The 12,500-nt window shown below is 38.9% G+C and overlaps 1 protein-coding gene across 2 annotated transcripts in view; it reads left to right on the top strand.

Moving 5' to 3' along the window:
* Positions 1-12,500, top strand: part of LOC137997396 (protein ELYS-like) — a 70,163-nt gene that overhangs the window by 52,104 nt on the left and 5,559 nt on the right. Inside the window, exons 25-38 of one of the 2 annotated variants that reach the window (XM_068843359.1) lie at positions 1,030-1,120; positions 1,245-1,344; positions 1,754-1,781; positions 4,766-4,832; positions 6,824-6,873; positions 7,666-7,797; positions 7,886-8,018; positions 8,220-8,328; positions 8,455-8,493; positions 8,670-8,753; positions 8,842-8,905; positions 9,127-9,194; positions 10,414-10,486; positions 10,818-10,886. In XM_068843359.1, coding sequence (XP_068699460.1) covers positions 1,030-1,120; positions 1,245-1,344; positions 1,754-1,781; positions 4,766-4,832; positions 6,824-6,873; positions 7,666-7,797; positions 7,886-8,018; positions 8,220-8,328; positions 8,455-8,493; positions 8,670-8,753; positions 8,842-8,905; positions 9,127-9,194; positions 10,414-10,486; positions 10,818-10,886 — 1,107 coding nt within the window. The remainder of the gene's footprint in view (positions 1-1,029; positions 1,121-1,244; positions 1,345-1,753; positions 1,782-4,765; positions 4,833-6,823; positions 6,874-7,665; positions 7,798-7,885; positions 8,019-8,219; positions 8,329-8,454; positions 8,494-8,669; positions 8,754-8,841; positions 8,906-9,126; positions 9,195-10,413; positions 10,487-10,817; positions 10,887-12,500) is intronic. The other variant, XM_068843360.1, reaches the window with a different exon arrangement.

Raw genomic sequence — 12,500 nt, 5'->3', positions numbered from 1 at the left:
GCTGACTTTTTCACCAAGGTACTGGAACGAGAAGTCCTTGGTCAGCAACTGAGTACAAAGCAAGACAGGAGATTGGAGAGAATGCACGCGACAAAATTTATATTACAGTACTTTGCTCTAGTAAATGGAGTTTTGTTATAATACCAAGTTAAAGAGCTCTCTAGCTCGCATCCAAGTTTATCTTTCTTGAAAAACAAAATTCGTAGATTTCACCTGTACTTGTCTATGCCTCAGCTCTTTGCCATGCAATTTCTTCTGAAGTTTCGTAAAATTGAGGAGATGAATTTTGATATGCGCTACATTTATCTGTCAAAGTATATGGCTTCTTTAACAGTTACCTATAATATATCAGATCATTTTTTAGAACGCTTTTTTCACTTATGTACGAGCCTTTTGTTTATGTAATTGTTGTTTTTGTAACTCTTGTCAATTTCTAAATGTCTTTTTGTTTACTTTGTTATGAGAGCCAGTAATAATGTCGCAGTGTAAGTGTCCCGCCTAGAATAGCAATGCTAAATGCCGGCTACCATGGATTTGTTTGTATACTTATGATTTGTTTGTTTGTAAATAACGTTTAAGTTGAAGTCTTGAGGAATGACAACCAGGGGGGAGGGGGAGAAGGGTGAATCCCTTTGTAACAATTAAAAATTCTGCCTTTCTACCAAGAACTTGGCTTCCTAAGGCACCAGGTGCCCTAAACAAAATAACTTTAGCAACAAGTTGAAATCCACACGAGTAGTCTATGAACATGTACATGAAATGTGGAAAGGGAGGAGACATGCAGACTTGCGACTGAAAATAGGAGTCAACGTCGCATTAATATGCTCTTGTTTTATAGGATTTTGCTACCCGCGCGTTCCAAATTGTGGTCAGGGGTCTGTCTCTAAAAAAACATCTGAAGAACGTTGAAATTTGTATGGTCTCCAACATTGCCAGCTCTGGTACTGGTTAGTTTAAGACCCCAGATGCTAATTACAGGTCAGGAAGATTTATTGTCCGAAATTTTTCAAAAAATGTCTTCTTTCTTAGGTTGCAGTGACAAGTTTAGTTGATCCATTGATAAACACTGAACTTGGTCTGTGGCAGAAGAGCTTTATTATCAAGACTCTTCTTTTCCAAGGTAAAACTGGTCACTTTTTTGCTTCCTGATAGCATCTACAGCTTTCTATACTTGATCCACTTTAACGTGGACGACGTATTTGATTATACTATATATATAACACAGTTATGTTTTTGTTTGTTAGGAGAGTTTCAAAAGGCGTTGTACTTTTTGAAGGTTACTCAGCCTACAATCCAGGACTTCAATGATGTGAAGTTGTTCCTGAGTGTCCTGTTAGCCAACGGGTAAGAAGGCAGCTTGTGAACGATCACAGAATTTTTTCTTTGCTTAAGTTTTGGTGAACCTTGATGACGATACTCTTTCGACACTGGCTGGGACAGTCTGGGCAGATAAGGGTGCCCCCTCACCTGGTGTTAGTGCTTGTGAATTTCTTTTGGGAGTGTCTGCGCCACAGTTGGCTATTCGTTAGGTTTAAAAACACTTCCTGGCGTAGCACGTGACCGTCTACTCCCTCCTTTCGCTAACCTGACAGAAGGGAGAGCTCTTTTCATGCTGCATTACATGGTGTAGTTTGTCATCCGCAGATTTAGCTTCATTTAAGGTGTCCACAATCGCAAGCGAGTGATTGTAATTGTTTTTAATCGTATGGGTTGGAATACCGATAAAATTAATTTATGGTTCTTTCTTTTTTAGAAAAGTTGCAGAGGCATTCAATTTTCAGGTAAAAGGATATAATTCTGCTAGTTATTGTTTAAAATTGGTGGAATTTGAAACAGAAATTGTTAGTTTTAGGGCCATTTATACGGAAGAAAATAAGACGCGTCTTAAATGAGACGCGAACTGCTGGTATAAATGGTACAAAACAAGCGTTCGCGTCTTATTTTAGACTCGACTTACATAAGACGAGTCTTAACTTGGAACAGAATGTTCGGCTGTTCTTATTTGGTTCGCGTCTTAAGGAGGCTCGAACCAGTTTCAACGCTTCCAAGTGACGCTCTTATTACAAGGATCGGCACCACAACATTGTATCGTGTATTGGCAATATTGTGGTACCAATTGAAACACGAATTATTGCTGAACAAGGTACAGTCATTATTATGACGTAATATGTGACCGTGGCAACGGGCAAGCCCTGTAAAAACACCCTTTATTTTGTGTTTAGTTGTTTATATCTGAAAAACAAACTCGGTAACCCCCATTTTTTAATTCCTGAAAAGTAATTAGGAGGGCATGATGAAACTTTCTGCAAAGTTTTAAGAAATTCTGTCCAGTGGATTCAGAGCCACCTTAATTTTGTGATTTTTTTAGGGTAGCTCTGAATCCTCGAGACAGTTTTTTTTTAAACTTGGCCGAAAGTTTCATCGTGGCGTCACTTCTAATCACTTTTCAGCAATAAAAAAGGGGGGGAGGGGGTGACCGAATTAGTTTTTGAGATATGAGCAACTAAATCCAAAATATTGGGTGTTTTTGCTGGGCTTTCCTGTTGCCAAGGTAACTTATTACATCACAATAATGATCACATCTTGTTTGGAAATGATCATTGTTTCATATGGTACCATAACATTGCTGTTACGTGATATAGTGTTGTAGCGTTATTCCATCTAAGCAGAAAGTCTTTTAAGTGTTGAAGCCCTTTCGAGCCTCCTTAAATAAGACGTGAACTTCCTCGTATAAATGGTTTCGCGTCCTAAATGAGACGTGAACTATAAGTGCGCCTGCTTGTCAGGTGCGTGACGACAACAACAACATTGTCATTTTGTTGACGAGTCACCCAGGCTAACAAAATGGCTTCCCAGTCAGGCTCAAAAACACCAATAAAACAGAGAAACACTTGGATTTTGGTGGAGGAGAAAGAGTTCCTCTTCCTTTGCCGGCAACTGGTAATCGCGGAACAACTTGATAACTGTGTGAAAGGGTTTTCAATTCGCAACTTTGCGAATAAAAAGTGCAAAGGTGGTAACTGTGAATTAACAGTTTTTCTTCGAGGGCGTGCCAGATCTATAGCGATAAATAACCAAATAAGACTTGAACCATCTATACGAGATTTTCGCGTCGTATGTAGGACGCGAACGTATGAATGGTACAGTTCGCGTCCTATTTAAGACGCGTCTTATTTTCTCCCGTAGAAGTGGCCCCAATAAAGCGATGTAGCTAAAATGAAATTTCCCAATTTTTGTTGCGACGGGTTTTTTGAATGTAGAAGAGCTACGTATTTGCTAGTGTTCCTGCAACTGATTAAGGCAAATAAAGACAAAAGTTCAACACCTTTGGCCAACAGTTGCATGGTTTTGCGTTGCATCGTTTAAACAGCAGGCAACTACCAGAAATCCAGTTGATTTCACATCAATGCTGATCAAGTTGAAAGCTATACATATGTGAGTGAAGATTTCAATTGTACTGGAATGAATCTGCTCTCCTCTCCTGCGCTGCTTATATATTTTGTGACAGATGGCCAATCATGTCAAATTCAGAAATGTGTTATGTGAAAATATCAACTTTTACTTTCCCGTCCACATCGTTCGGAAAGTTGACTTCTCTTTCTGTTTCATATTGTACATTGTTGTTTTTTACTCGGTGACACCGCAAATCAGAGAAATATGTATCAAGTCACTCGTTCACCCACTCATGCACTCGGCTGTAAGCATGAAAAAATTACTTAGTTCTGGTCGTTTAAAAAAAGTGTAGTTCAATGGAATGAACTTTCTTCTTGGTTGTCACACAAATGACAAGGCGGCCATGTTGGTTGGCAATGCAAAACAATTTCTTTTCGCAGAATTCACATAATAATAAAGTTTTGCAAACCAGCAATTGAAACTATGAAGCGCACGCTGTCAAAATTTCACTAGTTCTGTCTTTCTTAGTTTGTCATGCATATCAATAATACGTATCTCTACACATTGCCCTCTAAATCATGTGATTACCTCTTCTAATTATCAAGAGTTCATTTGTGCAGGCAATTTTTGTAGGTTTTTCAAGATGACCGGTTTCGTGTAGTCTCATTATGTCTACATGTAAATGAAATCTTGAATAAGTTCGTAATGAAAGTTGAGATATCAAAATTTTATTGACGTAAATTTGTACTTTTTTTTAACAAAGTAGGCCCAGGCGATTTGATGACTACCTCGAGGCAAACGTCTTAATTAAATGTTTCAGTTAAAACTTGTGAAATTACGGTACCCGCGCATTGCCCAGTATTTGAAGGTATTGGACCAGAGTCGTTAATTATTGTTGAGTATAGCCCCGAGGGGGGGGGGGGACTCCCATATGAAACAGACGGGGATGCTCGTCGGAAATTTTGAATTTAACCCCTAAAGGAGACCAATCTAGGCGTGGCTTAAGCAAATTTTGACCCCTAAAAGAGACCGTTTAAAAGCACAAAAATACGACACGCAATGAGTTTTAATGATAAAAAGGCATAATCATCGAATGCTTTCATCTAAAAAGAAAATTTAAAAGGAAATTTGACTTTTGTTTCTCTTCGCGTAATTCTGTGTTACTTCGCGGAACCCTAAACGAGACCTTGGTGGCATAAAATATTGGCGCTTTGCCCGGAAGACCCTAAGCGAGACCAAAATCCAAAATTTACACCCCTAAGCGAGACGACGAGCATCCCCGTCTGTTTCATATGGGAGTCCCCCCCCCCTCCCCCCGGGAGTATAGCACTGGTTTGCACGCGACTCTAACAATTTCTTGTGTTTGTTCTAGAAAAAGCATCAAAATCCCCGGAAAAGCAAAGATCTCCTTTATCACTTTTTTGATCGCTGTCAACAAAGTAAGTGTTGGTGTTTTCATTTACTGATTTTTGTAATTTTCTGCCGTTGTAGTGGCTTTTTGTTGGAATGTTCGACGTACATATTTGCAGATCAATTGTTAGATCAGACGTCCATGGCAGTAAATGTCAAATTTTGTTGTAGCCACCGGAAAGCATATTACACCAAAATGAATACACACAGATTAACCTGTCGTTTCCCTCTCTGTGCTTCAAACCTGATTTATTTAGGTCAGTTGTGCTTCATGAAGAGTTAACGCAAGAAGACCGAAGCGTGAATACAAACGGGATAATAGACCATTTTACAGTTGTGTGCTTACTTACCTGGCCTTTGAATGAAAGTGAGACTGGAGTTGACCTTGCTTTGATAGAAACCTCACAGCTTTTGTTATGTAAATTCCTACTTATTAGCATGACAACAACATCATTAACATAAGAAAAGCAGTGAGGTTTCTATCAAAGCAAGGTCAATTCCAGCCTCACTTTCATTCACAGGCCAGGTAACTAAACACACAACCGTAAAATGGTCTATTTTAGTTAGGCAAGATACGCTTGCGTATTCGAACTCAAAGATGGCGAGTGAAGCTAATGCCACTGGATTTCAACTTTTAACTGTTTGCTTTTGCGTTTGCAAAGAGCGAGGTTTTATTTTTCATTTCTTGCGACTTAGCTTTTGCTTGAAATTGTAGTTCACTACTGTACTTCACTGTGCTTGCATTTTGCGAAGCAAGTGTGCAAAGTGAAGGATTTTATTGCCAATCAATGTTATATGTCAAATTCCTTGATCGTTAAAAATACCGTGGTTGTAATCAGGCATGATGTAAGACAAAATTGCAGCGTTGACTCTGATTAAAAAGTTTTTAAAAAGTAAAACGTTTCGATCACTTCGGTGACCTTCATCAGTTACGTATGCGAATATGACTAACGGTGGTAAAATAGGCAAGTAGGTGACAAATATGCATAACGCGTGTGCCAAAAGATCTTATAAAAATTGTTGAGATTGAGGTACACACGTGGAAACTCAACGGCTCGTTGATTGAGTTCTCTTCCTTATTAGAATACCACGCTTCCAAAAACAACCGCTGGTTCCATTGGGGACAGATGTGAAGAATTGACACGTTTTCAAAATCAAAGCTGTGGCCAGTTTTTTAGGAATGTTGGGCCATTTGAGAGTTTTTGTCAAAACACGCGGCGGTTTTAGAATGTTCTTTGGTTCTGGTTTTTAAGGCGCATGATGTCTGGCCTGTGTAAACTGCAGCGCAATCGTTGCATTTGATCTTGTAAACAGTGCCCCTTGTGTCCTCTTTCGTTTGTTGATCGTTCGGTTTGTGGCACACAAACCCGTTCGCACCGTCGGCTCCTTTTTTAGAAGACCGGATGGATGGCTTCACCTGGCAGTTTCCGATATCCACTAGACTAACGAGACAAGCTCCTGGAAAGTCGAATTTTTTAGAGTATTGACATAGTAGTACCCAGCAAAACAATTGAAAGTTAACCGTCTTCAACGGGGTTTTTAGACCTAAATACTGTAGATCAGCGCGGCTTTGCTTAGAAACGCTATTTCTTGTTGAACTAAAGCTCTAATTCTGCCTGTTTTCATTCTTTTTACAGCGATAAGCTTCTCATATTAAGATGGGATATTGCGTCGTGCAATTGTAAGGAAATGTCCAATGTCAGTTTGACGGATGGCCATTATTGTTGACCTCAACGAGGAAGTTGAGTTTCCACGTGTGTACCTCAATCTCAAGAATTTTTAGAACATTTTTTGGCACACGCGTTATGCAGATTTGTCACCTACTTGCCTACTTTACCATCGTTAGTCGTATTTGCATACGTAACTGATCGAAACTTTTTACTTTTTAAAAACTTTTTAATCATTGTCAACGCTGCAATTCTTTGAGCCATTTCTCGATGGTTACTGGATACAGCTTCATTGTTTAAATGTTTATTAAAAGTGCCCTCGTAAACGTGCACGGTATCCTTTTTTTCACCAGCTGGAAACATGAGCAAATTATTGCAGCTGTCCCTGGATTCTACTGAAGAGGTTTGTCTTTTCTTTCCAACTAAAAGTGACAGATAAATGTTATAAAATACACACTGGCGAAACTCAATAGACTAATAAAGTCTGCGTTCGAACTAAATCGTAGCTCAGGTTAAATGTTGGCCGCCAACCCTACACAGCTTCACGAACTTACAATCATGGACAAAAGTTGTTGAGACACACGAAAGTTACCAACCTTCTTTCCCTTGATGTAAATTCTCTTTCCCCTCGTGAAAGGTAGCCTCCCCTTCCCCCTTTTTCAATGTTGGAAACAAATAAACATCCACGAAGCGTTTTGTAACAGGGGAGGGGGGGGGGAGGGGCATGGGGTGACTACAAATGAAAATGGTGTTTTCATTTAGATACAAAATACTATTGTTAGTTCGAAAGCGTAAGTTTGATTAAATTGTCTCGACACTTTTGTCCACGATTGTAGTTTAGTTTGGAGTGTGCATATTCATGGTTACGTGAGCCGCAAATACTGAAATCTTTCCACAGATCGAAACTGCCAAATAGTAATTAATCGATGGAATAAAGTTATCCGACCTTCAAACAATTAATCACGCTGTTTCCGGCAAGGCGCTTTTAGCCGCTGAATTTTCTTGAAAGAATCCTGTAGAATAAGTTCTGAAGTACATTTAGAGTTACTTGTCTTTGTGGCTGATTCAATGAACCAGTTTTGTGCTGCACAGTACTTATTGAAGTTATTTTATTAAATTTTAGTTGAGTTGTTGTTAGTTTCCTCGCGAAATGCATACGTTAAAGTTTAGATATATTATTGGGCCTTTTTCACAGGAAATCCTGATGAAATTCCTGCAAGAAGAAACCTTCCCATCATCCAAAGAACTTCTTGTTATGCACTTCCTCCAAAGAGGCCGTTATGTTGAGGGAATCAGGTTGAACGAACTTATGAAAAACGACAAATTGGTGTGTATACTTTTAGATACTTCATAAATCTTCAATTGTGTGTGTTTGCATACATTTATTCAACTTTCTAGTTCACTTTCATTTTCAGAGCCAACAGGACGAGAAAGCGAAAGTCCGAAATGCGCTTGTTGAAGCTTATATAAGATGTCTACCAAGAGTTCAGCGTAAGCTTTTGTTTGGTCCAGACAAACCGGCTCATCAGCCTAAAACTTTAACAGAGGGTATGTTTAGCCCGCATGCAGTTTCTGTTTTCAATTATTGTCCATTTCGTCGACGTATTTCTTCAGTTGAATGTTTGAGTGTTTTTATTGCTAAGCAGTTCGCACATATGATTTTTTGCGCGTTTTGCTGGAATGAATCATGATTAAGGCTGTCGCTAATTGGACTACACGTGTAATTAACATTAACTATGCGTTTTTCAGTTCCTTGTCCCAAGCCACTGTCCACTGTAGTGCGAAAAGTGGATAAAGGTCGTCCATTATCTCGTGCCGTCATTTTGAGCTCAGCTATGGAAAAAGTGCACGAAATACGGTTAGTGTGTTACGCTACACTGTCTTTCACTTTCTCAGTTACCGAGAATAAGATATGCCATAAATAGTTGGTTTTTTTTTCTGTTGAAGATTCTGTAACCAGTACCATTTTTCTTTACTTTCTCAGGATGCCATCAAAACTGGAAGATCAATTACCACAGAGCAGGTCTTTTCAGTCTTGTCCCTCATTCCTCTGTTGTTGTGTTTTTTTTTATCAATACATTTCTATTTACGGGTTTGATTAATGTATAGAACATGACATCCCACTGGGCTGTGACTGCAAGCTTTGTCTTTTTTTACAATTGTTTACTTGCCAATGGCTAACTTTCTTTTGATGTCCAGCAGGTTATCCGAAACGAGGGAACACCAAGGAGCCGAGCCTTTTATCAGTACTCCAGTCACCCCAAGAGCTAAAAGCAGATTGACGTATGTTACATTTGAAGTCCTTCAAGCTGAACAAACACGTGTTGAAATGTAGCACTTCGCTAATTTAAAATGTTCTTTTTTTCTGAAGAGATTCAAGCAAAGTAGGAGTTGTTTATGCATCAGTCAGTAAACAGACTTCAGAGACCAAGCTTGTACGTATATGTCATGGATCTAACTTAAGCTGTTTTCTCAACGAATCAAGGCCAAAGTGAAAAAATAATTTTCGTTTGTATTTTCGAGAAAAACCAATTAATACCGGCCGGATATGATTTATTTGGACTCGCTTTCAAGAGCGGTTTCGAGTAAACATACGGATTCATTGATTGCAGGGAAGATATTGTTGTTGATTATTGTATCTCTTTTTATTGTTTAGTCGCCAATAACAGAGAAAGGAACCCCAAGCAGGAACATAACCTCACCGACATTCTTGGATAAGAGAAGGTACTCTTAGTGGTTTAGCAGTCAGCCACTTTGTTTATTTTTCTCTGCTGCGCCTATTGGACGTTAAAAAACACTGAGGAAATTAATTGTGATACGATTTTGGGCCGTTTATTTGAACAAAGTTGACTTGGATCGCTGTTTTCAACACTCGATTCCCCTCCTGGACTTTCTGGAAGTGAATTGCTTTGACCAGACAAATGCTTTTCTTGCTTTGCTCTTGGCTTCTCGATGCTCTTCGAAAATAAACGGCTTTTATTCCTGGGATTAATCAACATGGCTTTGTTGGGCACCAGTTGAACTCTATTTTTATTGCGTCATAAGGTGTCGTTTTTCCCAGTGCCACCTTTGCTGTTATCCTGAATTATTTCCTACCGTGGTTGATCTTTTTGCGAAATCCAGATACCAATGAGAGTCAAATTTCTATGAGATATTTAGGATGTTGTGGTGAATACATGAAACTCACGCTGATTGCTAGCACAATGGCTCTACTAAGTTGGGTAGACTAAATTACATCAACTCAAATATCATAGTTACTGTATATGAAATGGTATAAATAAAAAAATATTTTTTGATGCTAAGGGCAAACCGGAGTACTAGGACTGAGAGGACACAACAGAATGGACTGACGACGACGTGATTAAGTTTTAGTGAAAATGAAAGAATGTGAGACAACAAGAATTGTCATTAAGAGAAGGGATTTTAGTTTTACCACAATTGCTTGTAATCTCGCAATAGACCATAATCGTATTCTCAGTATTGGACTGGAACCAGCTTGCAATGGAGGCTCATGCGGGGAAATATATTAAAAAGGATTTGCATTTGAAAAGATTCCCCCGCATTAGCCTCCATTGCAAGCTAGTTCCAGTCCAATACTGAGAATACGAATATGGTCTATTTGATTGGGTAATTTGCCGTTTTCGATAAGAGTCTAGACAATGCAATAGCCAATCAGGAACGCTCATGTTGGAAAATAAACCAATCAATATTGCGAGAAAGTTATAGACAACGCTTGCTCTTTCTTTGTGTCATGATTTTGGTCACGCTCTGAAATAAACGCTGCGCCTCGTGAGTCCACAAGAAATTTTGACCACTGTGATGACGAATATCGTTGTCGATAAGAGTACAGACAACGCTGAACCACTTTCGTTTTGTTAAGTTGCATGTGTCAACAATTTTGGGTATTCGTATCATTTCTACATTTTCATTTGTTCTCTTGCAGCAGGCGGCAGTTTTTTTCAGGTGCCGAGGCTCTCTCACTTTTGGCCACACCACCAGTTGTTAAAGTCAAACCGGTCAGTTTTCACTTAGATAAATGTGAATGTCCAAACATTTGCTTTTTATTTGGGGCGCTTCTTTTATACATTTCTTGGGAGTGCGTTCGGTTCCATTATCAGAAGTTTTGTAATTCGCCTACCGATTTTCGGTTTTTGCCTCATCTGTTTTTACATTTGTATCCGGTATTGTTTTTTTGAACCAATCAAAAGAGTCGTCATTTTCTTGCATACTTTTTTCCATTAAGCACCGTCTTCCTGTTTCTTTTCTGTTGGTTGCATGCCTATTTCAAGAGAATTTGAAAGAAAAGAGGTGGGTGTATTGAATTGATAGTATTTATTTTGTTTAAAGATGACTCCTGGATTAACAGTAAATAACACAGAGGCCGTTAACATTTCAACACCACAGTCGATCTTAAAGGTGAGTTGGTGCGTTTTGTCTTGCGTGGTTGTGTAAAACCCAATATGGTAGTTTTACACACGTGTCTGCATGTGGTCAGTTTTCCAAGTTTTTCAATGCTGCGAGGTTGGCTTGTCAAAGGAAATAACAAGTTGTGAATGATGAAATGACCAGTGAGGTTATACATCGTAAAGAAAGACTAGTGGGTAGTGTTATTTTAGTTTAGCCACTTGCATCTATTTTTTATGCAAGAGGGTTTAAGGTTTAATTGGCCAGGGCCCGGTTGTTCAAAAGCCGATTAACGCTAATCCCAGGTTAAAAATTAACCAAGGAGTTTATTTCTCTACTCCCAAATGCTTTTCAACGCTGATAGTCGGCAAAACTTTACATTAGAATAAGTTTATCTTGAAAAACAGAAATAAGGAAAAGAAACTCTCATCAAAAAGTTGTAAACATAAAACAAGAGTTTACGCTAATCCTGGATTAAGTTAATCGTCTTTCGAACAACCAGGCCCAGATATACATATATATATATATATATAATTACTTGCGTAGGAAAGGAAAAATTAAAACATTAAAACACTACAGATCTGTTTCGAAAGGGCCTGATGGTCCTCTCTCGTCAGGTGCATAAAACACTGCCTGGCTAACTTTCCTTTTATAAGTTGATGGTTCAAGCATTCCTTATCAAATATTTGGTTGCGTGCCGGCACGCACTCGCCAGTTCGTTCCTTTTGTTCAGGGTGCCTGCTCCCGGTTTACAGATGATGAAAAATTTTTCATCAACTTATAAAAGGAAAGTTAGCCAGGCAGTGTTTTATGCACCTGACGAGAGAGGACCATCAGGCCCTTTCGAAACAGATCTGTAGTGTTTTAATGTTTTAATTTTTCCTTTCCTACGCAAGTAATTATAAAGCTCCAAGATTGTAGAGCACTCTTCGACTCAAAGATAAGGTTTTCACGTTTCTATATATATATATATATATATTTTTTTTTTTTTTGATTTATTTAAGAAATAGATTCCATGTTGCCGTGCGTCTGCTCAGTAATAGATCACAGATGACGTAAAAATGTGGTAAGAACAAAAAAGTGGCACACGAGGCGATAGCCGAGTGTGTCACTGATGTTCTTACCACAGTTTGACGTCTTCTGTGATCTGTTAGAGAGCTTAAGCAACCAACAACAACAACAGAGACTTTTTTTTAATAATAATGAAAAAGGCCTTTGTAGCCCGCAGTTTGCAGAGCTATTCTTGGCGGGCTACTAAAACTGACACTGTATAATTAATAAGCTCTCACACACGGCGACGGCAACAAGAACGTCACAAATTTGCATATTTAGTTGGCAAAACAGCTACCTTCGTATATATGTATATATGTTATTCACTGGCCTTGGTCGGCCCGTATAGGGAAAAACTATGCCCTCGCCCTTTGAGGGCCGTACTCGAGACCGAGGGCACAATTTTTCCCTACACAGACCGACCAAGGCCGGTGAATAACCTGTTTATTTTTTTTACTAAAAGGATGTGCTGGCTGGGAACCATTGCTTAAGGCTGGCCTGCGTTGCTCATTATCAAAAGAGAAATACCAGACAATACCGCAATGATCGGTTCATTCTATTCACAAGATTTATTGA

The sequence above is a fragment of the Montipora foliosa genome, chromosome 3 (assembly GCF_036669935.1).
Source record: "Montipora foliosa isolate CH-2021 chromosome 3, ASM3666993v2, whole genome shotgun sequence".
Lineage (NCBI taxonomy): Eukaryota > Metazoa > Cnidaria > Anthozoa > Scleractinia > Acroporidae > Montipora > Montipora foliosa.
The sequence above is the reverse complement of the archived record's forward strand: the minus strand, read 5'-3'. Positions and strand labels throughout refer to the sequence as shown.